We start from the raw sequence: 25,889 nt of genomic DNA on the forward strand, positions 1-25,889 counted from the left end.
ATGGCTTTTGCACATATTAGTTTATTATATGGTTTCAGTTTTACGCCATGGGGGATCACTTCTTCTTCTTCTTCTTTTGCTACTACTTTTGCGTCTTTTTTTTGGTCTTCTCCCTTTTCATCATCATCATCATCTTCTTCTTCTTCTTTCTTCTTCTTCTCCTTCTTCTTCTTCTCCTCCTTTTCTTCTTCTTCTTCTTACAGGCACGGCACAATGGCGAGACTACGTTGCAAATGTAGCTCTCGCTATAAAAAGAATAGCAACTGCACACAGCGCCATGACTGCCCAGATAGCTCAAGGTTGGCACTGGAACAAACCTTAGATGTAGCTTGATGGATAGAGAAAGAGGAATGAAAGGAAGTGGACTTAAGGAGAAATCCAAGGCGTGCTAATATGAAAAGTCCGCAACGGCGTGATTACCTTCAGCTGTGTGTGCCGATGGCGTAAGACAGCAGATCGAGGCTATGTGCGACAGCAGCAGCTAGAATCGCTAATCTAGTAGAGAGAGAACTGCCTAGAGAGAGAAGTCTTGATTTTAAAATGAGCGAAGGGTTCTGTTACGTATGCTGGCGGATCTGCCCAATCAGATCAACGAGGCGACGCTATTGGCGGGACATCCGGGAGCTCAACAGAGCTGTGTTGGTGGCACATGAGAAAAGCGGAGTATCGCGAATGACAATTGCACGCTCTGAAGTGGTAGAACTAATCAAAAGTGCAGTCCGAGTAAGTACAAATTCCTACTCACAAACGTCATCTCTATGCATTTCTCGCATTATAATATTACGGCAAGTAACATTTCTGGAGCTCTTTAAATGCTGGTTGTGAGCGCAGGACCAACATTAATATGTCGTAAAGACCAGAAAAGAAATGTATGGATTATTAAGGGTTCGCTAAACGATGCACACAAAGACAGGTTGCGTGCCCTGACAGCACGCTTCATTAAAGCGCCATAGTATCTGGCCCACATAAAAATGCGGCCGAGTTTTCACTCTGTAAATTTAACACACGCAGGAACTGTGGAATCTAACCCTGAGCTCGTCGCATACTGCGCATAAAGGTCTCGTGTCCTTCTCTCTCTCTCTCTCCTCTTAGGTGCATTCTGACTGGCATCGCCCCTGTTCAATTACTACTGCTTTTTGGTTTTAGCTATACTCTTTCACTGCAGACTGTCAAGGTTATGTGTCAAATTTGACCTTGAGTTGAGATACGCTGTGGTGGAGGGCTTCTGATATTCCGACCATCTAGGTTCAAGGTCGTTCACTTGCGCGTGTCACCTTCAGCCCTGACGCGCCTCAGAGGAGGACTCCGCAAATGTTGACCACGCTTGGATTTAACTGCTTTGCTGGCACTTTGTGGATCAGTCTCGTCATGACTGATGTGCGTGCCTGTACGAGTGCGTCAACGCTTCGGCGCAGCCGCCTGGCTGTGTAGCCATGGTTAGCAAAGCTTGCTGTCAGAGGACGAGGTTTGACCGGGATAAACCTCAGCAAGTTTTTATTGCAGGAATTCATTTATCGGCTACATTTTCAACTTCCTTCGCCCGTCAAGGTTCCATCCACAAAACTGTACAGGACAACCGTAGGTGTCTTCGTGAAGCTCACAGAAATTTCTAAAATCCTCATTGTTGTTTTTTTCCGTATCACTTCAAACATATCGTGAAGTAAAGGGTACTAACTGCAAACGGATATTTTAATTACGGTTTACAACAACAACATTGTAAAATGTATAACATAGTCCGAGGGAATTTTTAGTGCGTGTGCCCTGAACCTGTTAATGTAAATTGGTTTATGAGAAAGGAAAGGCACATATATCTGTCCCATCTTCGCGGGCACTCAAACCGAGCTCTAAAGGAAGGCAGGAAGGTGGCATTAAATGAAGTACCATGGTGGAGGGCTCAGTAATAATTTCGACTGCCTAGACCCCGCCGCGGTGGCACAGTGGTTAAGATGCCCGACTACTGTTCAGCAGTATTTGGGTTCAATCGCGACTGCCGGTGACTGCGTTTCGATGGGAGCGAAATGGAGAGGCGTCCGTGTGCTTTGCGATGTCAGCGCAGGTTAAATATCCCCAGGTAGTCCAAATTACTTGTAGCTCCCCACTACGACAGCTCTTTCTCTCTTTCCGTTTTCACTCCCACCTTCCTCCCTTGCCTTACAGCGCGGGTGGGGGGGTGTCCAAAGAAAACATGACACACTACGCCTTTCCTTTCCTGTAAACCAATTATTATTACTATCGTTATCTTTAACGTGCGATTATATCGCACAGCACACGAGCGCATTCGCGTTTCGGCCTCATCTAAACGTGGCCGATGCATTGCCGGGCAAAACAGACATCGACGCTAATCGCAGTGGTTGCCACTGTTCATGCGCGAACTACTCGGGCTCATAGTGTTTAACAACCCACTACCAGAAGTGCATCTCGTACTGGTTACATCTTTACAAGGCACATAGATGCAACCAAGACGAACTATGTGTCTTCAATTACCACATGCCGTTGCTCGCTGCCCTGCGCGACAGCATTCCTTACGGGTGAATAAAACTAAGTTTTCTCACAATCTGTACTTTGTGTATGCCAACAGAAGATGGGCCAGCACGCATGCATTCCTGCAGTGAAATAATGTAGGCGTAGCCCTGATTAGTTAACAAAGCTTGCGTCAGATAGCTATGTTTGACCATGATAATCCTCTGCCAGTTTTCTACATGCTGATGCGCTGGTTTCTATTCTCAGTGACTCAATTTTCGCAACGTATTGCCATCCTGGTCCTTCTTGCCCGCTCAGCACGCGTTTTCTTTTTGAACTTCTTTCCCCATCCCTCTGATGACCGGGGATATTTTTTCTGTCACTTACAACGGGTGCCCCGGCGCTGTGGTTCTTCTGCATGCGCTTTAAGTTTTCCTTTCATTTTTCCCCTCATTTCCGAACTGCCGCAGATGGAGCGTATGGGCAGCTTCAAGTGGCGGTGAATTTAGGCAGCCAGTGGCACGGGTGTATCGAGCTCCTCTTCCCTCTCTTAAACATACTTTGCTGGGCACTTATAAACTCGGCTTGACGACCTAGCATTGTAAATGAAAAGCGGCAAATGTTGCAAAAAGTGAATACGCTCATAGGCGTGCACCTCCTCGAGCTGCGCTCGCGCCTCGATTTCTACCACTGCTATCCGCGCGTAGTACTTTGTACATCGTCGCTGAGTATGAAAGAAAACAAATCAGTTTGCGCGAAAATACTTTTCGATTTCCTCTACTAAAGTGGAAAATGACATTTAGGCATTACATATGTCAAGAGGAATTCTAATAAGTCGGACAGAAAAAACAGTATTTTGACCAAGACCGATTGACGCTTCCGGCTGCTGTCAAGCCAAGGTTTTTTTTTTATTGGCGAAAATCCTTGCTCCGTGACTCTCCTCCTCAACGGCGCTGCGCGCTTCGCCTCGCTAACAGCTTGCGGAAAGAACGCAACGTCTGCTCTCCTCAGTGAGGTCTGTTCAGGGCTCTTTTAAAAGCATATTTCAACGTGGACTGCAATGAAATTCAAAGCTGACCAGCGAATACAAATAGGCGATGAGGTAAAATATTTGTTCATGTTTTATTAAACCTATTAGAGCGAAAAGTCTGAGGCCCGGTTAGTGGAGAGGAGGGGCAGGTCATGCGGTGGCTGTACAGAAAGAAAGTAAAAATAAAATAACAGTCACTCAGAGAAGAGCAAGTCTATGTTCCTCAGCGGTTTTTCAACAAATTTTAACGAAGAAACTTTAATGAGAAATGAAATGCATGAAAGTCTACCAGAGAATACTGTTGCGAGGCGGAAAGCCGGTGAACACACCAGAACAGAAGGAAGATGGCCGATGACTGTGAGATTTAATGAATCGCGGCGGGCCTAGCGCCTGCGCTCCTGCCTATGCCACTGCCGCTTCTTCCTCGTCCGTAACATTATGAATAGAAGATCGTTATGCGAACGCATTCGCCGTTCCCGTATCTTTTTCTCCTCGCCACCAAGTTTCCCATATCGAGCGCGAGCGGAATAAACTTTTTCCTAGGTAAGACACTTGCCTCCTGCTCATCCACGTCATTGCGTCGTTTTACATCCCGTAGTATGAAGCAGTTCGAGTTATTCGAAGTGTACGTGCTGAGCCGCAAGAGCAAAGATGAGCGGGGGGAGCAAGAGAGCGCAGCTCGCTCATTCCGTACACACAAATAAGTGAAATAAGGATGTGCTATCGACAACAACACCGGGGAGTGAGCTTTTCAGCGCGATCACAGCACCTACAAAACTTCTTCTGCGCCCTCCCCCCCCCCCCCCCCCCCATTCACACACACACTTGCACACACACTCACACAAAGAGAAGAAATTCATTTCAGCAATGATGTGCGCAGCCGTCGCCTATGCTTATTCGTGTACGCCGGGCGCCCGCTCCCCATTCACACCACCTGGTTTGCAGACTGGCCGGGAAGAAAGTAAAAAAAAAAAAAAAAACCTGCTGAGAGGACAGGGAGATCCTGGAGGGCCTTGCGTAGCCTCTGCGTCGCCCTTGCTGCCATGTGGTTCTCAACGCCCTACGTACCTTCTGTTCTTACGTATCAGCTTTTTGTTGTATTTCGAATAGTAAATAACTTGTGTCTCACTAAGTACGCAGTTTAAGATAACAACTATATGCAGTGAAAGAAAGAAAACGTTATGAGTTCAAGATTTTTACCTTCAAGGCACTTGAGCTTATACAGCGCAAAGGAATCTCTATATTGGTTTTCAGATAATAGTGAACTTTATGGAATGGCATTCCGGCACGCATACAGAAAAACCTGTCGGCAATATGTAATTTTCTTCAGCTTCGTCCAGGGTCGTGACGAGATAACGTCGTTAACCCATTAGCGACCAAGAAAAGGAAAGAAAAAAAAAACGAGAAAAGCTTTATGTAATTTTCTTCAGCTTCGTCCAGGGTCGTGACGAGATAACGTCGTTAACCCATTAGCGACCAAGAAAAGGAAAGAAAAAAAAACGAGAAAAGCTTTATTCCTTCAAAAGTTACACAGGTGTACTTTTTATAGTACACTGGGTTCTTGTAATTTTCTTCAGCTTCTCTTCAGCTTCGTCCAGGGTCGTGACGAGATAACGTCGTTAACCCATTAGCGACCAAGAAAAGGAAAGAAAAAAAAAACGAGAAAAGCTTTATGTAATTTTCTTCAGCTTCGTCCAGGGTCGTGACGAGATAACGTCGTTAACCCATTAGCGACCAAGAAAAGGAAAGAAAAAAAAACGAGAAAAGCTTTATTCCTTCAAAAGTTACACAGGTGTACTTTTTATAGTACACTGGGTTCTTGTAATTTTCTTCAGCTTCGTCCAGGGTCGTGACGAGATAACGTCGTTAACCCATTAGCGACCAAGAAAAGGAAAGAAAAAAAAACGAGAAAAGCTTTATTCCTTCAAAAGTTACACAGGTGTACTTTTTATAGTACACTGGGTTCTTCCCATTGCAAAACAAGCACTTGCTTCATGCTGTTACATAGGCGCATGAAACTTGTTGAAGCAATCGTGTTTTAATTGCACTTAACACATGCTCACGTCGACCTCTTGCGGCAGTACTGGCACCGCAGTTGCTTTTCGAATTTGTTTGGAAAGTTGCCTCTCTTGTCAAGTACAATGTCACTTACAATGCAGGCTGGCCGTTTGCGGGTGATGCTACGGTTTGTGCCGAGACACAGGTAATACCGCGGGATATTTCTTACAACCGCTATAGTATAACCGCTGTAGAGAGATCTCAGCATCGCCTTGCGCACTCCGCTGCCCCGTCAGTTGAGGTCTCTCAGGTATACTCAGGTTGATCCTTGGTCCAGTTCACGGCAGGAACCTTTGCGCGCTTCAACGCAAGGGCGCACTCATCTTCTTCTGCGACACCAGTGAACTTCGAGTTTGCCTGCAAAAAAAAAATACGGTTTGATGCAAAAGACTTACACGGCGTCGACGACTATGCCTAACAGTCTTTTTCGCTCAAAATAGGAAGCAATACCATCGCCAAATCCTCGCAAAAGACCTGCTTCAGCGCAGGGTGCACTGCACCTCGTAGGTGGAGCGTAGAACACTCGGACACGTCCGCGCCAACTGATGCAAATATTCACAGTGCTTACGGCCGCCGCCTCCTCCTCCTCCTCCTCCTCCCCCCCCCCCCCCCCCCCCCTCTCTTCCCACTGAATTACCTACCTTAAGTACACTTAAAGCCCTGTCCGATTCTCACCGCTTCAGCTCCACTATAGACACCGTAGAGGCTAATACGGATGAAAATAACGAAGAAAAATAGCCTTTTTTTCTTTTTTTTTTCCTGTCGCGGTCATTGACGCCGAACATTGGGAATACGCAAAGTGCCTAACTAAATGGTACCACATTAAAGAGAAAAATAGTTCTTACCAGAAACGTTATTCACTGGCATAGCACCCATGCAGTCCTCGCCTTCCTCTTCATCTGTGTCTGCGGATGGGTCTGGAGGAATTATAACCACATCAACGTCATATGCAGCATTCTGTGCTATGTCTGCTGCAGCCTCGAGTGCTTCGCTGAGCCGACAGAACAATTTCTTGTCGAAGAAATTAACTGGATCCATAGTATGGGCTGCCTGGAAGAGCGACCGCCATTTTTCACACACCAAGTACCGGCGTACTATAGATAGTACAGCAAGGTTTACTCTCATAATACGCAAAACGCGTGAAAGGTATGAAACTTTCAAATAACTCAGTGCTTAGTTACGCTCTTCTTGAAGCTATATAAAAAGAATTTTCACGAAATATTGATTATTCTAACCAGGAGAACAAGTTTACGAAGCTCTTACATGAGCGGTTGGCGGAAACGAGGTTTGCCAGTAGTTGATCGTAGACATATACTCCTTGGAGTGCTGCGAACGCACTTGCATCATTTAGTACAGCGGCGCGTTACATCGAGGCACCCTATCATTTAGGAGTGTTAGCTGCCCCCTTACTGACGAAATTGAGAACTACTGAAAACAATATACTCATTTTTCTACTAAAAAGAACTTGAACTGCAGCTGTACTTTTTCAAGTACAGTGGTCCCAAATGGGTTAACTCATATGACCATAGAGAATGAAGACTACTCACAGACTCCAGCGGTCCAATCTTTTCTAGCGTGCCTAGCAGTGGGTGAAAGCAACTATCCCCCCCCCCCCCCCCCCTAATTTTACTGTTTTGGTTTCACTGGCGCGAATTTTGAATTGTTTACGTGCCGTCAAACTGATTTTATCTCACGCAGGGTGTGTGGAAGCAATTGGCACAAACTTCTTGTTTCAGTTTCACTGGCGCAAATTTTGAATTGCTAACGTGCCGCACAATGAAATTTAGCGTACCAAGCGTTAGGTGAAAGCGACTGCCTCCACAATTCCTGTTTCGGCTTCATGTCGCAAATTTCATACTTCTTACGCACCGACTAATGAATTTTAGCTCATCCAGGGTGTATGAAACAACTGGCTCACACTTCTTGTTTCGGTTTCACTGGGGCGAATTTCGGATTGCTTAACTCACCGCCCTGCGAATTTTGCCGCACCTATATGTGAAAGCGAGTGGCACACACTTCTTGTTTCGGCTTCACTGGCACAAATTTCCAATTGCTTGCGCATCACCCATGTTAATCTGTGGCCAGACGTGGACTGAATGCCTCATTTAACCCCTTCTGCAAATTTCGTTGTACCGAAATTATTTTGATTGTAAGTTTTACATAAACGTGTACCTGTATACAGACAGGAATGGATTCATAAATATGCAAAGGTTCTTTCTATGTAGCGCAATTGTCCTGCTTGGAGAAACTGGTCAATCAGCATGCAGTATTTATTGAAGTAAGTCTGTTGAAGAAACGTTTTATTATGGGGCAAAAAGAAAAAAAAAGGCAGGACACAAATCAAGACCAGCATGGTAGAGAAAGGCTGATACAAAGGTAACTGCGTTCATTAATACAAGTAAACCTGAAGATATTTACAGGTACAGCACACGACAAGTACCCAGCACACCGCTCCTACTCGAAAAACAAAACAAGATGGACGTGCTGGAATGCATATGCTTTGCAGCTGGCACAGAAAGTGAAAAATAAACGTTGCTCCAATGTCGTCAAAGCCTCTCTTATGCAGCACCTTGTCACAAGTTTTCAGTATTGTGTCAACTGTCAATCATCGTCAGTGGTCCAGATATCATTAAAGAAACCTTGAAACATATATTTGAGATTATTCTAAAGAAGCGCATCCGTAGAGGTGGCATTCGTGAGTACTCGAGTAAAGTTTAAAAGCTCTGCTCGGACCTTATATTTCACAAATGTGTTTTGTTGGACGCTCCGTGGCGCCCATCGCAACTGATTAGGACCACGTCTCAATACGCAATCGTAGCCAGCCCTTCGCTTCGACGCCAAGTGCGCTTTCTGGGTCCGCCCTCTTACGGGAGCGCCCAAGTGACGAGGGCGAGACGTGGGGCTGCGGGGCGTCGTCATGACCCGTTTTCGTAAAGTTTATTTATCGCACGCCGGCGTGCGCTGAGTTGAGGAATGAAAGCAGGAGCACAACTTTTGACGACCGATACGTTCGACATTAGTCAAGCTAGCTTAGAAGTTTTTGCGCTGCGCAGAGGACTGGTGAATACAGATTGTTTATGCGCATTTCCTAAAGTTAGTAAATAACTAATAAATAAACAAGTGTATAGTAGCCTAAATGACTGAGAGATGTGAGGCGCAGGCTATCTAATGAAGGGATGGAATGAAAAAGAGAGGCAAGTTAAGTGACTGCCTGTAGTTGACGATTAGGAAAAAGTTGGTGTTATATGTCATAAGCTTTTTTTATTTCCTTTAGGCCGTTTGTATGCTGCCATTGACTGGGAGCTTGAGCGTTACTTACGTCTTAGCGCCCCTTCCGCATTATGTTTGATAAATAGCTTTGATAAATGATTATGACCAGCATTTCCCTCTCATAACAACAAGGGATTAGCATTCGTGCTTTTTTTTTTTTCAACCTCCCCGCTTTTTTTTTAGACAAATAGAGCAGGTTGTTCACTAGTTTTGGACCTAATGGCCCGTAAGCAAGGTACAATGTCCGAAGGTGAAAGCACGAAAACCCCTCCTGGAAGACAGGTTCGTGCGAGAAATCGAGTGCACGGGCAACGCGAGTGTTCCATTTCGCATATCGGGCACGCGGCTTGCATTATCATCGCACTCGTTCAAAAAAGGGAATTAAATATTGTTACACATGTCACATTGACGTTTATTTTTCCCAGGTCATGCAGTTTGCCGGATGGAGCACGGCCATGGGCTGCTGCCTGTGCTGCATCTTCATGAAGTTCATCTGGTACCGGACTTCAAATTCAGTCTCCGCGGCCGGGGACATGTTCGCGGCATTCTTCGACCGGATTCTATGGTCGCTGTTTCTCACGTGGGTCACGCTGGCGTGCTCCACAGGCCGAGGCGGTAAGGCTGTCCTAAGAAATGCTTTTTCTCTTTTTACAGCAGAAATGCATTATTGGCTTCTGGTAGGCAAAAAAAAAGACAGAGTTCGGATTTCAATTACAGCCGTTGACCAAGCTGATAACCACTGCTCTGACCGAAAACACAATTACCTGACATTTAAGTTTTATGACAAATGAGAAATTAATTACGATACAAGAAAATTACTTTATTGCGGTAATATGGAGCAGTCTTAGCACGCTCCAGCAGGTGTGAAAGACCGCACTAACAGAAATAAGGTACATGTGGAGGCGCAAGCCGCATTTTCATCAGCTCATTCACTCATATCTACGTCCGCACTATACGTACTAGCACTTGCTCCGGTAACAGTCCAGGTCCAAGATGGCCTGCAGTGCAGTAAACACTACCAATGCCTTTAGCAGCTTGCACTACTCACATGACCTCCAAGGCAATGTGACAGGTTATATCCACATTATCCAGGTATATTTGGAATAATTGGAAGAAGAAGTATTAGACTACGGAGAAGGCAGCATGATATGATACAGTCCAGTTCAGGCGTTCAGTCGTGTCCGACTCTTCGTGACCCTATGGACCATGTCACGCCACGCTTTCCGGTCTCTCACTATCTTCTTAACATCACATAGCTTCATCTGCAATGCCTCGAGAATGCCATCTAACCATCGCGTTCGCTGCCTACCCCTTCTCCGGCTACCCTCAACCTTTCCCAACATCAAATCTTTCTCCAGCGACTCCTCTCTTCTCATCAGATGACCAAAGTAGCTGAGCTTTAACTTTAGAATTTGGCCCTCCAATGAGCAGTCAGGGTTTATGGTCGACAATATCGACTGATTTGATCATCTGGCAGTCCAAGGAACTCTTAAGAGTCTTCGCCAGCACCACAATTCAAACGCGTCAATTCTTCGGCGGTCAGTCTTTTTCACAGTCCAACTCTCGCATCCATACATCACAACTGGAAAGACCATAGCACGGGTTATACGGATCTTGGTTGGTAGACTAATGTCTCTGCTCTTTACTAGGCGGTCAAGGCTAACCATTGCTCTCTTTCCCAGAAGCAGGCGTCTCCTAATTTCATGGCTGCAGTCTCCTTCCGAGGTAATCTTGGCGCCCAAGAACAGAAAATCTGTCACAGCTTCCACTTCTTGTCCATTGATGCTCCAGGACTTGATAGGGCAAGATGCCATGATCTTCGTCTTTTTAATGTTCAGTTTAAGCCCAAACTTCTCACTCTCTTCTTGTACGCGCATCAGAAGTCTCTTGAGTTCCACTTCACTTTCTGCCATTAAAGTGGTATCATCCGCATATCTAAGGTTGTTGATACGTTTTCCAGCTATCTTCACTCCAGCTGAAGACTCGTCCAGACCGGCCTTCCTCATGATGCACTCTGCATATAGGTTAAATATGCAGGGCGACAGTATGCAGCCTTGCCTCACCCCTTTCTCAATCGGAAACCAATCAGTAAGGCCATGCCCAGTTCTGACTGTGGCCTCTTGCCCTTCATAAAGGTTCCTGAGGAGACAGATGAGGTGAATTGGAACTCCCATCTCTTGGAGAGCTTGCCACAATCTGCTGTGATCTACGCAGTCAAACGCTTTCGCATAATCAATAAAGCAGAAGTAAATGGGTTTCTGGAACTCTCTTGCTTTTTCCATGATCCAGCGAAGGTTGGCAATTTGGTCTCTAGTTCCTCAGACCTTGCGAAACCCAGCTTGCACGTCCGGAAGCTCCCGATCCACATACTGCTGCAGCCTACCTTGCAGGATACAGATATGATATGATACAGAGGCTACGATAAGCGGTCGATCAGAATACATAGGTACATTTGTTTATCGACGCGGAGTCATCAATGCAAAAACGCAGGAATAAGAAGGTAGGCTGTCGTTACAATGGCAACCTTCGTAAGTACCAACTGAAATGTTAAAGTAAACAGGGAGAAGGGTATTTATTTACATTACTCATAGCTTGTGTCGCCAACAGCTGCTGGTCCTGTCCCGTTGGCGACACGCCAGGATGAAGATGCAGGTCCGGTATAGTGGTGCATCTGATGACGAGGTATAGATGAAGGTTGAAACACGAGGAGGGGCGATTATGGCAGGAGGGGTCGGCGCCAAACTAGTAGAGGTAAATCTTCACTGGGGTAAGTTGAGTGTTTGTTGGCTTGGATTTTGCGGAGTACGTGTGAGCATGGGGAGGGTGAGGTGGAGATAAGGTTCCCGTAACAGCCATGTCGTGTCGGGGCTGTGAGTAATGTCCAGGGCTTGTACGCTTATAAGAGCCGTGCCTCGACTCTGATAGGTGAGGTAACCAAAGAAAACACCGGAGCTCGCTTGGCTTGGGCAATCTGACGAGGCAACACTTTTCCGACCATCCCTGCGAGATCTAAAACAACAGAGGCACGGCGTAAAGTGAAAAGAACATCTTCAAGGTCTTCCGTTAAGTCGTGAGAGATGCTGCGGTTCTGAATGGTGCATGGGCGCCTGGAAGATTGTATATATTGTTGCAGAGTAGATTAAGTTATTTGCAGTTAACGCGGAGCACTTGCTTGCGCTTTGCGCTGCCCGGACCCCAGATAGGTGATAAGCCGTGCCTCTCAATTTGCGTATGTATTCATGCGCAAAGGCATTGCAGGATGATATAGTTGCAAGGGGCCATATAAAATAAAGCGTTCACAAGGGACACGCGATTACAGAAGTTAGTACATCACCGAATAATCCGAAAACAACCACCTATTAGTAAAAAAAAAAGTGGTAAAAGTTCTGCACCAATGCTTCTATGAGTGGGCAAAGGTCGAAGAAAGAAAATTTTCAAATTATGCGAGCAGCAGCATATGTACAGACTTTCTCAAAAAGGTTAGAGCTCAAGGTGGATGCTTACAAGCCGTGTAGGGGCGCCCCATTTCAAATTCGTGGAAATCTCTCTCGTTGGAGAGGGTAAACTAAACTTTTTTTTTTTTTTACCTTCAGGGGGTTCTCAATACTTGCAATGCATTACGAGCTGTACGACGTGTCTCAGAAGCGCCTGCACTCTTCAACTCTGTACGTCAAGGAAAACAGGAGCGCGTATCCTGGAAAAACACAATTTCAGTGATGGCAGAGTCGTGATGGTTTTGAGTTCAGGCATCATCATCATCGCATTATTGGTGAACTGTCATCAATTAACTTTATTGGTCACGCTGGGCTTGTGAATTGTTAAACTAGTTCTGAACCTCGCATTGTAGCCGGACGTATGGAACCGGATTCAATGACAACATATATACATCAGATATGCGACAATTTTGTCATTTTCGGAGAGGGCGAGGACGGCCTGCGGGAGCCCGTTAATATCTGGCGTGTCATGTGTAGACGTTATCTGCGACGAGATCATGGTGATTTTTTTTTTTTTTTTCAGGCTTTCTGGGCCGGTTCTTGTCCTCGAAGGTGTTCGTGCCGCTGAGCAAGTTGTCATTCGGCGTCTACCTCATCCACTTCCCATTCATCGAGATTATGCTGCATGCTTCGAGAGAGCGGATGTTCTGGTCCCACTTTAATCAGGTAATTTCAGCTTCACTGTACAGAGTGCTAACAGCAATAGTTGGAAAGAAGGGCCTATAGGTAGACGGGTGCGGGCACAATGCTAGCAATGTGTGTCACCAATCGAATATATACCATGAAACTAGTCTTGTGCAAGTGCGTACGGGGTTTCATGAGCGTAACCAGCTTACTTGTGTACGAGCCAAGTGGAGATTGTAGTTTTCTTGGCTTAAAGCACAGGCCCAATTTTTCTGTTCAGTTTTAGACATTAACCTGGTGGTTGTTTTGCCCCTAAACTTACAGTTAAGTTCGATTTCTATAGAACTGTGGAAAATCAATTCAATTTTTTTTGCCAGAATGTTTTGGTAATAAACTCCAAGAATCCATTCAACACATGACATGACGTATCCAGCTCGTTTCTGTGCGCAGCCAGAGGTTTGTTCCTAGAAGGTGTTATTATCAAATAAAATGTGTGCTGATCAAACCAGCAGCATTGTTGCAAAAGTGAAAGCAGAGTTCGAGGCTTCTATCTGTTGCAAAAAGTAAAACTTTCCTATCATTGCCATTTAAACTTGATAAAAAGATCTGCTAAGTGGGAAACAGCTCCCGACATTTGAATTAGTTCTTTTAAACTCGAGCGGGAAACGGCGGCTGAAATTTTTCTCTTACTAAATGTCAGCAATATCACAGGGGTTCATTTTATTCTTCTTACGTGCGGGAATACAATGGTATTGTGAATTCTGCTACTCCGCCCGCTGGATTTGCCCGACGCTACGCTTGCGGATATCGCCAGCAACGCCCAGCTGGCGTATCTGTATGACGTATTCGGCTGAGTTAAATGGATGAGCGGCGCAAATAGAACTTCATAGAGACGATGATGTTGACTGCACAGCGCGAGACTGTGTTGCAATTTTGAACGAGGCATCATCCGCTGCGGCGACTGCGCAATCAAAGCCTTGCCCCAGGTGTTTTAATGAAGGTATTGTTTCTTAAGTTATTGCCCTGGGCATTCGCATTTTGTGGAAGGCGAGAATGGTTCTTCGTCATGCAAATGTCACGTGCGTTCGGCGTGCAATAACTTCATTAAAAGTGTTTTTTATTAGATGGCTGGTAGCGACCCCAAAACAAAACCCCTGAGTGGGCGATCATTCTTGGTTACCTGACACGTCTGAAGAAATTTTAATATAACCAAGCACTCTTGTATGGCACTGATGCATTGTACATAGTGATCTTCATTTGCCTGACGTTGTATAAGCAGGAAATCAAGAAAGAAAAAAAAGCGGCGATAGCATAGTGTTGTCGTTCGTGGGCTAGGAAAGGTGATCTGTTTGTTCTGACCCGGGCTTGAAGCCCAGGCGTGGCATCATTTTCGTTTCCTTAAGTGTCGGCTTTTGCAAGCTCTGCCGACACGCTCTGTCCACAATTCCTTAGCGGGTAATTTTTACCATAAAGCCACCGTTCGCTATCAGCGACACTAGATGCCCCATAGGCTTTCGAATCTTGTCTGCTGGATGAGGCAAGGTAACCTTTCACCCAGGGCGATGAAAAAGTAACCGTTATTTTGGTCGACTCTTGTTTTATAAAATTCATATGCTAGTTGCAATCTCGCAGTAAGGAGGAGAAGGCGCGATTTAACTCTGGCTGCTTTCGACTAGCGTCACTGCTAGCATGAGCGGGAATTGTCACTTAGCGGGTAATTTTTACCATAAAGCCACCATTGTTGCGTTGATGTACCAGCTCGCACAGCAACTCCTATGGTGACTCTCGAGTATCACTACTGAAAGGAGCGAGCTTGAAGCGCCGTCTTCTGGGCTATATCTGCCCATAACAACGATGTTTTCCTCCTTTGTCCACAGATCACGTTGTTCTTTGGGGTTCTCTGTTGGAGCTTTATTCTCGCTTACTTGGCGTACCTGGTCTGCGAAGCGCCCACTGCTGCCCTGGATAAGCTGGCCTTCCAGACGCTCACTGGGAGAGGGAATGCCCGTACTCAAGAGCCACGACCAGACAAGGGGGACGGGGCTCCAGAGAAGAGGGCAGAAGGCGGTCTTGCTGCGCCGACACAAGCCAATGGCAAGGTTAAAGGTTACGGCCTTCCCGACTCATGGAATGGTGCAGTGCGTGGGCTTTCATTGAACTCGCAGTGGATGCCGTACAGGTTGTGACTCTACTTGGACTTTATCCTGGGTGCACGCCGCAGTGGAGTGCTGGGCAAAACATTCAGCTTTCATTGTCAATAGTCGCAGGTCCGACTGGAAGCTGTAGCAGTGCTGATGGAGGTGACGTGTAAACAAAAATGAAATTTCCAACGCACAGCCTCCTCGACTCTCGTTAAGAGGAATTTCAGCAGTACTTCACTTGGCGTAGCATTTTGCAGCGGAACCTCTCGCAGGTATTTGCCGTAGCCTGCTGATCTGCGTGTGCGTATATAATACTGCAAACCTGGTGTTTAATATTGAGAACATCTTCATTACCTCACACTCGCCACGTGTTGACCATTAAGGAAGTTGTTTCTTTTCTTTTCTTTTGCTTCTAAGAGAATTGGAACTGAACATTGTGTGGACAATCTGTGTTTTGTGGACATTAACAGACTCTTTCGCCAGCGGAAAGATGATGCGAAATGGACTTCACTGCGAGCAGCAAGAAGGGAGAGTACTCTATTCTGGGTTGCAATGACGAGATTTTGCCGACTCACATGTCGGGCAACACTGAGCGACTTGGTGTTTGTTTAGGCATGTATGCATAGGGAGTGCGCATACTGCGCTATGGAGAACAGAGCGCCTGCTTTGGTGAATGCGTGTAGAAAATGTATCATGCAGGCAAATATCGGCGACCAAGTTTGTGGATGTGTTAAACTTGTTCTGTCATACGGCCAGACCCATCCTTCAAGGAGGGTCTGCCATACTGCAAGACCCACCTTGATGGATGGGTCTAGCAGTGAAAGCATTTCACCGACTGCATGTGAAATGGAGTGAATACTCTGGCTCTTTATCAGGTAAGCTCTGGTCGTTATTACAGCGTATGGTTCTTTTTTTTTTGTATGTGTGTGTGTGTGTGTGAGGGTGTGTGTGTGTGTGTGTGTGTGTGTGTGTGTGCGCGCGCAGTTTGCGCAGGACGATGGAGTGCGCACCGAAGAAATAGTGCATCTAATCCAAGACATAAGAAGCTCTGAAAAGGCTTCTCTCAGGATCTAGGTTTTCTGAGTGTCTGCCTGGTTCTAGATATTTGTTACAGGAGGCGGCTTGTATTAAATCTCTTTAGTTTACCTCAACCTATCCAATGTCTGGTTCTAGCTGAATTTACATTAAAGATATTTATTTACTGGTTCATATTGAGCATTTTGCTTTTTATTAAGAAACAAGTGCATGACATGTATCTACTAAAATACAAATTGGAGCTTTAGATATAAACATTCGATTGTTTGCTTTTAAAATACTACGTATTGCACTGTATGGAAACTATTTCGGTGTTTCCGTGGTAACAGCTGAAAGTTCTAAGTGAACCTTTAACTGACATCGGTGGAAATAAAATCGCACTTGGGTATAACATAAAATGTCGGATGTTGTAATCGAAGGATGCAGCATAAACGTGAATATATTGAACAAATCAGTAGATAAAGATGGGCTGGAGGGTAGAAGAGAATTGGACGAGACTGTAACATTATGAAATACAGAATCTAAGAAAATAAAACTACTCTTCTTTTTTTAGCGATAACACACATACGCACACAAACATTCGCACACGAACACCATTAAATGATGTCTGCCGCAAATTTCATCCTGTGTAGAAAAGAGTGCGTAGAAGCTGCATTTTCAAGTTTGCATTGATTACCTTTTGTATTCATTGGCACCGACTGGAACGTCAGGCATTGATGCAGTTCATTCTTATTGGCTCTTTCAGATGAAGAGCGCGTGCTAAGTTTTGGGAGATTACAAGACGGGCTAACTTCCCTCGATGCTCTCACCTTGTATCTCGCTGAAACCTGCTACACGTCATCTATCAACAAGACAGTTGTGGGTAGTTAATTGCTTACAGCGACACCAAAGCGAGCATTTCAGATGCGTGAATGCGTGCGTATCTCGGTGGTAACTGATTCGAGGAATAAACGAAAGGCTCAAATGAGCACATAGAATGCAAGACTTAATTGCACGGAAGTAAACCTGTAAGTGCCGAAACGCGACAGCAGTCCCTTGTTTCTCTATCGATATGTGCCGTTCCTTTGCTGTCACAAACTGTATTATATATTGTGACATACACGAAGTACAATTCTGGTGGAGATATTTTTTTCCGGTAAAGCTATTTGGGTTATTAAAGTTCTTCAAAACTGCAGCAGGTAAGTATTGTAGTATTATTTGCGCACATTATCTGCTCATAGGCCCTGTGATATGCGGGAAACCATTTTAATGCTGACGCCCGAGGAAGTTAGTTTCAATTTTATTTGCTTGAAAGCTGACACTGCCCTTCGCAAGCGTTCTGTAGCAAGAAAGAAAAGACAGCAAGCAAGGCAACAATCTTGTGTGCCGAATGTATCGACGTTACGGTTTCCATAATGCCGCGAGAGCGCGTCTCGTAGCCAAGTCGTCAGGCAGATACTGCGGCCAGGTGAATCTCGTGAAACTGCAGCTCTCAGGGCAAAAAAAGAAAAAAGAAGAAGAGTTGAAAGCACTGTCTATTGAAGAGAAAGCTTGCTGTCCCCCGACCGGCAGAGCTATGCTCCTGCCACTTGACTGTGCTGCCCTACTATGGGCTTGTTCATTTTAAACCCGGGTGGTATTCCTTGTCGAGTTCAAGCGTGCCCATTGGGCACTGCAGGCTCAAATATTCCAGCAGCAAGGCCACGAGCGCGCGCTTGTTCCAGCCACCTTATTTCTGCACGCGAATGCTTGGCGCTTTCGTGGGCGGGTTCCCGAGTGGTGTCCTTGCCTGTTTGGTCAGCGCTTAGCAATCATGGCTAAATTTCACACTGTTTCATAGCTTTCTTCGCGAAAAAATACCATTGGCTGACGTGATCGCTGGGCTTCCCATCAACATTGTATATCGCATAACACCACTCCATGGTGATAGTCGCCATTATTTACGAATTAAGAGAGTATTTACTCCGTGCATTCGCCCAGAAACATATGTGATAGATTGTGTAGTTTTTACCCTTTGTGATAGCTCGTTCCGAAAGAGGAGCCACTTAATGGTGTGAACTGAGTGCTGGTATACGGTCTCGATCGTCAGGGCTTGCAGATGCACACAAAAATAAGCTTTTGCTTTATACAGGGGTAAAAAAAGCCCATAATACACACTCGCGCATCACATCAGTGGTAAAAAAGCATGTCCTCAGCGTTTACGCCCCGCTGAGTCGTGAGCTCAGTGTGACGAATATTATCGACATTTTGTGGCCTGAAGCATTGCCTGATAGGTTGCCACACAGCAGAAACATCTCACGCGGCACACCGCTTGAGTTTCGTAATTTGAAGAGCGCAGCGTAATTTACAGGTGCCCCGTCGCATATGCAGAGTGAAACATGCTTGGGTTGTGCAGTTTTGGTGATTCCACCTTTATATTTAGAGATGTCCACTGCGTCGTCGTCTTTATCAACTACAAATGTTTAATGGCTGCTTGAGTAGTCAAATCACTTCTACTTGATGATCTTTTTCACGCATGCCCTGCTTTGGGCGAATGTGACACGTCAGCAACAGAAAGGACAGCTCCGCACTTACCGCACGCTATTTGGAGCGAGGAGGGCGATGGCACTGCGAGTTCCACTCCGCATGCAGCTTCCACAATACTTTCGCGCTTTCAGTGCTCCTTGGCAAAGGCATCGTAGAACTGACGCCACTTTTGGTATTTTTCTTGAGAACTTGAGCTCGGAAGGGCCTGGACTTTCAATCGGGACTCTCAGGATGGTAATGACTCCACGTCTCTCCAAATGACCTTAAACTCCGATTCCACTTCTGCTCTTATCCGCAACAATATATATTCCCAAAAGCAATTTTCTTCTGCCCGCTATCCTCCCTTTCCGCGAAAAAAGTCCTCCGAATGCTTTCAAATTATAGTGTGAAGATTAGAGGAAAATATCTCTATTTAAGTCGGGCGTAGCATACATGCATCGTTGAGCTTGATGAGGATAAACCCCTTGTCAACTCTTCAGCACACGATGTCGAATTCACTTCTTGTACGTCCGATAACGGTTTAAAATCATGTTAATCAGCATATTTATTATTCCGGAATGGAACTGAAAGCCAAAATCACAGATGAATGTATATATAAGTGTATGTTGAAGAATGATGATCTGTAAACGCCTGAAAATATTACCCAGATTATGAGCGAATTCGCTACCGTGAAACAAAAACTGCCCGACAATTACAGTGCTCGGTACTGTGGCATTTAAGCGCAGCTGTTGAGGTGTATTTGTTTTCGTATGTTGAGGTTAAGAATTAGAGTGACATCTTTCTACAATTTCAAAGCCTTTTATACATTTTGCTAGAGAAAACTATTCTTTCACGAACAATCATTTCCTGGTTCTTCATTATTATATAACGGAGATGGTGTACTTATTGGCGCTGTCTTCGTGTTTCGTCTACCATGATTTGAGAGGCACGTAGGTGATGTGGAAGCGTTTTTTTTTTCTGCACAAACACATTGAGCATCGAACAATTCGGGCATTCCTTAAATTCTTCCTGTAAGGTTATGAAGCGACCGTGTTAATGGTTCGCATTTGCGGCTTCCCCTTTCGAAATGAAGTTTGTGTTTGTGTACTTTGCTACTCGCTAAATCACCACTGATTTAATTTGTGTCTCTATTCTCGCCCTTCTGCGGGGAGTATTCCTGCGCTCTCGCCAAAAACTACTTTCACACCAGTCACCGTTTGGCTTCGTCTTGTAGCACTCGCCTTAGCCTCCATTTCACGGTGGCGACTCTCTGTGTTCTTTCCGCGCAGCCTTTTTCCGGTTGCCATTCCCTCGACCTTTCCACGCAGCGCCACAAAGCGATCCGCTGCCCCTTCTCTTAAGTCTCCGCTATTCTTGAGGAGGGGATATTCACTACTCCGCTTTACTAATTGGCAGTCGTGCACAGTCTTTTGCTCTGCTACTGCGTGCCACGGCTGGCAAGAGGCGTGTTAGGGTAGGGACACAGGGCGCGCTATCTAGGAACCGTTGCATACGAGTTTCGCCTGTAAGTTTAGGACACGACAACGTTAATTAAGGCGTACGTTCTTCAGGATTCCAACACTGCCATTCACCAGACTTTCCGAGGCGTCCGTGTTCCAGATGACCATGGCGGGTTTCTGGATGCCGAGGTGAATTTTTCGCCCCTGGTTGGCCCGTGCCAACTGTGAAAAGGTCGAACCATGGGCCAACCTATAGCTGCCCACCGGTTACATCGAAGCCGACGCCACTCAAGCCAGCAACGGGCGCCTAATAGCTGCATGCACTCTAAGACAGCTCTGAAGGGACAGCACCCAGTGCCTAGTTGCAACAAAAACGACCATCAGGAGCAAGCGCGTTTACTGAATTCGGCTGCAACAGGAAAACCTTACGGGTGATTACCGTGGAAGAAGAGGGCTATATAGCGGGAGATGAGGATTGCGAGACCCGGAGAGTGGTGGCAAGGAAACACTATATATCGAGGGAAAGGGGTATCTACTATGGAATGAAGAGTATATGGCACGGATACAAAAATGAGCGACCGGGGGATGGTTGCCTCTGGAAGGACCGGTAGGGCAGCTACAGTGGAAGGCGGAGGTTAGGTCGAAAAAATTCGTTACCGGAATCTGGATGCCCCTGACGAACTCAGAGAGTGGCGACCGTAGAAGGAAGGCGCTATAACTAGTGATAAGGAATGCGCTACCGGAGGAGGGTTACAGCGGGGAAAGCTCGGAGAATAGCAGTCGTGAAAAGAGCAGGCTATCAAGAAAATGGAGGCATGAGGAGGATGTGCCGAACCAGCGTGTCTAAACAGGAGTGCAGGGTACAAGCCCCTTTTGTAAACAATCTTTCACCATAATCTCACTTCAGAAGAGTACTGAGCAAGACCGGCTTCCTCCACGGTTGTCTGGATTTTCTAGTTCAACATGCAAATAAGAGAACGAACGCAAGAGAAAACGAACGCAACTACTCACCAAAATATTGTCGGTAGAGACCTTCCAAGGAGTCCAACTGGACGGTTGCAGAAAGGGGTGCTTTCCTTACTAAGCTTTTCATTCGCGAGAAGCATTTTGGGACCAAAGGTCAATTATTGATACTGTACACAAATTTAATTCAACTTTGTTATCTCTTTATTTCTGTCCCTTGGCGGCATGCTGTACTCAAGTGACGTGGATCAGGTCATGAAATTTTCATCATTTTGCGGTATGTTTTTTTGAGGCCAACACCTGATTTTACAAGGAGGGATATGGACCTCTCCACTAAAAGTTATCGATCTCAGTGGGCAATATCGCTACTGTTCGGCTGGTAGCAAACGTTAATAAAATAGGTCTTTGGTGCCTGAGATATGTATTCCAATATGACCTTCTGTCTGTAAATTTACAAGGGACATTTTCTGCACTTATATAAAATAGTTAGATATCGCTTATCGGCAGGCGAACCACCAGCGATTGACGTTGATCTCTTCGTCAACAACCGAAGAGCAGCTTCATTCGTGCAGATTCTAGACGAGTTAGAGAATTGACTTTTATCGATCGTGTTAATCAAAGCGACTCTCTGCTCTTGCTATAGTTAAGCTTTGTTTAGAAGGTTCAAAGGAGAACAAAAAACATTTAGGGGTGGCCAATTGAATTGATGCAGAGAAATGCAATTGCGTTGTTATTTCAGTCGCCAGTCTATTGAATTTCTGATTCTATTCTTCTTAAATTAGAAATTCTTAGACCCCTTATATTAGTCGCCGAGGATAAGGATCTTAGTAAAGCTTATCATGTTCACAAAACACTATGGCATATGTACAAAATTCGCTGTTTCTATTTTGGCCTAAACCCAGCTTAAGGGGAGAACAAGAGTTCCTTCCTTGTTGCGTACTCAGTACGTAACGGGGATGTTTATTTGTAGTTCAGGTACTGCGAGTCCCTAAGGCACGCCAGATTGGGCTTCCTCTTTTTTAATCTTCAGTTTCTTTTTCAGCCTTCTCATGACGCTGAAATGCACGTGACACTTCCCCCTTCGTAGACGAAGCCCCCGGGCAAGCAAGCAGTTTAAGCACGGTGCCAAGGATGAAACCTTTTAGCCGAGCGCCGTGCACCCCCTGAGGCCTCCGTGAACATCGGCCACTTTCAGTGCGGCGCGATATCAAATGGTTCACATTACCCAGGCGCTCCAGAACGACAAAAGGGCCGCTATAGTGAAACAGCAGCTTCTGGGATAAACCACTCTTGCGCAGCGGCGTCCAAGGCAACACTAAATCACCGGGGGCATATAGCAAACATGTGGGCGTCGGCTGTCGTAACGGTACTTCGAACGCTCCTGTGAGTCCAGTATGCGTATATACGGGCAATGGGGCGATCTTCTTCGTCTCGACATAGAGTGGCGGCGACAGAAGGCTCGTTCTGGGAGAAAGGAAGGATGGTATCGATACAGCTGCGAGGAACTCGAGATATAAAGGGGGTAAAACGAACTGTAGCCAGTCCTCTAATGCTGCGCAGTATTACACGCGTATAAAATGAAAGGAGAGGCATCCAAGTTCTTCTGATCAGAATCTCCAACATAGTGGTCAGAGTGCGGTTGGTGCGTTAAACAAGCGTTTGTGGGTGGCACGGCGTCGAACGACGGTAATCGAAGGACCAGACATGAATGAGTTCTTCAATAACATCAGCTGTAAGCTGGCGCCCCCAGACACTGATTAGAACTCGGGGAGGTCCATGTCGCAGGGTGTGGTAGGCCAGCATGAACGCAGAAACGCGCAACTCTTGAAGAATGAGCGGTAGCGAAGAGCGTCGCCAAAGTCTGATCGTTGCGTTTTTCTGTGTGAAACAGTTTAGGGTCTGGAAACGTTGCTGTGATAGGCGCCAGGTAGTCATCAAAGTTGTCCTGTCACTACCAGTTGACGAAAGCGGCAAGCGTGAGAGACAGTCAACGTTGGCATGTTGACGGCCACTCTTCTATGCTACAGTGAAATTATTTTTGCAAACGCAAAGCTCACCGGGCAAGCCGGCCGCAAGGGACACAGAGATCTACCAGCCAAAAGAGCGAATGATGATATAATTCAACATTTCCCTAATGATTCTGATGTACTGATGGTTCTTGAGGGAGATTGTAATAAATATCCAAGATGGTGTCTTTTTTTTTCTTCATTGTAATCAAAGTTGTTCCTTTTTGCTGCCCTCGAAATTTGGCTGTATTTGGCTGTACAATTTACAATACGAGCTCTCAGTTTTATCTTAAATTTTATAGCTTTGAACAATATAATTCAACATTTCCCTAATGATTCTGATGTACTGATGGTTCTTGAGGGAGATTGTAATAAATATCCAAGATGGTGTCTTTTTTTTTCATTGTAATCAAAGTTGTTCCTTTTTGCTGTCCTCGAAATTTGGCTGTATTTGATGAGTTGTGGAAAAAACATGTAACGGTCTAGAACCTCAAGTTTTGCCTGAAATTGAGAACATAGGCTCCATAATCAGGACAAGATGTAATGACAAATTAATTTTTGTTTCAGAATGTAGGATTGAAACTCGACTTTTTTTAGAGTGCGTTCCTGGTGTAGCAAAGTCTGCTATTTTTAATTAAACTAACTACGGCAAAAAAAAAATGTGTTTAGTAACTCTCCTTAAAATAAATGTTGCATAGATTTCTTGAATGAAAATAATGCACGACAAAATTTTAATGTACAAGCAGCTGGGCTCCACAGATGCAACTTTTTGAAATGGCAAAAACGGTGTCTGTAAACGCCTCCGCAGTTCATTAAAAGCTTGTTGTTGTTCTTCACCCCAGCTTAAGACAGCGTTGTCACGCGCCAGTGAAGTTAATGGCCTGGCAATTCGTGAAAAGACAGCAACAAACCGACGGTATAGGCGCAAAGACCCAGGAAGCGCCGCAATGTCTTTTTGTCCGTAGGTGGGAACCTGGCGACTGCGGAGAGCTTTTCAGGATCAGGCCGGACACCTTCTTAGCTAACTACGTGGCCTAAGAACTGCAGCTCCTCGTAACCGAAGTGGCACTTCTCGGGATTTAGGGTGAGGCCCGCAGATCGTATGGCCTGAAACACAGCTAGCAAACGGCGTAGATGCTCTTCACATGTTGCCGAAAACACAATCATGTCGTCAAGATACACCAGGCATGTTTGCCACTTAAGTCCCGAGAGCGCAGTGTACATCAGCCTCTGAAACGTTGCTGGGGCCGAGCATAAACCGAACGGAAGCACCTTAAACTCATACAATCCGTCGGGAGTGACGAATGCTGTCTTCTCCCGATCCCTCTCATCTACTTCTATCTGCCAATATCCGCTTTTCAAGTCCATTGATGAGAAGTAACGTGCATTTCGTAGGCGATCAAGGTCTTTCATGAGCGTCAGACGCTGAACATGGTTGTCGTCGTTCTCTCTCTATCAGGCGCTGAACATTTCAGAGCCGAATACCTGTCTTATAATATCCGAGCCGAATACCTGTCTTTTTTTTTTTTTTTTTTTGGGGGGGGGGGGGGAGGGTTGATTCACAGACGTTTGCGTCCTATATCACAAATTATCTAACCAGGCTGATTCTAATTATTTTCACGATGATCTCACAAGCGTATTCAACTGGTGTGATAAATGTTTCATGCGACTAAACGTTAATAAATATAAAACAATGCATGTATCATGCCGCACAAGCATCACTAACAGTAAGCGTACTTTGCTCTTCCCGACATTCTCCTTGAATCCGCCAACTCTTATAAGTACCTAGGTGTTCATATCTCACGTACCTCATCATGGTATAGACAGGTCGAACATCTCACCAATAATGCCAACAGGCCCTTTGGATACTTGCCTCAAAATTTCTCTAGCGGACCTCTGCCGATAAAACTAACCCTCTATAAAACATTAGTACTGCCAAAGTTAGAATATGCATCTGCAGTTTGGGATCCTAATATAATCGCACTGATAAACACACTAGAATCCATACAAAATCATGCAGCACGTTTCATCTTATTTAACTTTCTTTCTTTCTTTCTTTCTTTCTTTCTTTCTTTCTTTCTTTCTTTCTTTCTTTCTTTCTTTCTTTCTTTCTTTCTTTCTTTCTTTCTTTCTTTCTTTCTTTCTTTCTTTCTTTCTTTCTTTCTTTCAAAAAATGAAAGAAGGAACTGCGACAAAAGGCGGTTAGGCCTGACGGAGTCACAGTTCCTCATACAGTTCACAGCAGCGCGCAACACGGAAAACAATCGACAACAGAGCATTACAACAAACGTAGGAACTAAACATACCGGGGTAAAACCTAAAAAAAGAAACAGTGTGCACTATACACTCAAAACGAAACAACACCATATGGCACACAAAACACGGGGAAAAAGTTTGTATAGCAAAATAACATGATAAAAATTTGCATTTGCCAAATACAAAACCAGACTAGAACAATTATTCCTGCTTATCAACTGCTTTTTTATCTCTCTTTTAAATCTGCGTTTAGAGAGATGGAACATTGAACATAGGGATGGGTTTTTGAGAATAGTTGGAATCTGGTAATTAAGCTTCTGTTTACCATTATTTGTCCTTGTTTTTGGGACGAGATCTCTGTGTTGCCTGAGAGGGTATTTAGTAGGAAATCAGTTAGGAGAGACGGAGAAATGCCTATTGCTATGGATATGTTCTAACAAGCAGCATGTGTAGACTCGGTTAGCTTGAAGTAGATTATGTTTTTGGTATAGAGGTGATGTTGGTAAGTGTTTCGGTCTACCATGATAACCCTCAATAGCCCGGAGTGCCTTTTTTTGCAGAATCAAAAGCTTCTGATAATTGCTATTTGTTGTGGTGCCCCACACCAG

At 45.2% G+C, this 25,889-nt stretch overlaps 1 protein-coding gene across 1 annotated transcript in view; it reads left to right on the forward strand.

Moving 5' to 3' along the window:
- LOC146201624 (nose resistant to fluoxetine protein 6-like) overlaps positions 1 to 15,947 on the forward strand; it is a 64,911-nt gene extending 48,964 nt beyond the window's left edge. The window contains exons 13-15 of the mRNA XM_084583285.1: positions 9,244 to 9,433; positions 12,836 to 12,978; positions 14,814 to 15,947. Of these exons, the coding sequence (XP_084439411.1) occupies positions 9,244 to 9,433; positions 12,836 to 12,978; positions 14,814 to 15,122 (642 nt within the window). The 3' untranslated portion in view covers positions 15,123 to 15,947. The remainder of the gene's footprint in view (positions 1 to 9,243; positions 9,434 to 12,835; positions 12,979 to 14,813) is intronic.
- The last annotated feature ends 9,942 nt before the right edge of the window (positions 15,948 to 25,889 follow it).

Source organism: Amblyomma maculatum, chromosome 1, assembly GCF_055883805.1.
Source record: "Amblyomma maculatum isolate TAMU_Amacu chromosome 1, ASM5588380v1, whole genome shotgun sequence".
NCBI lineage: Eukaryota > Metazoa > Arthropoda > Arachnida > Ixodida > Ixodidae > Amblyomma > Amblyomma maculatum.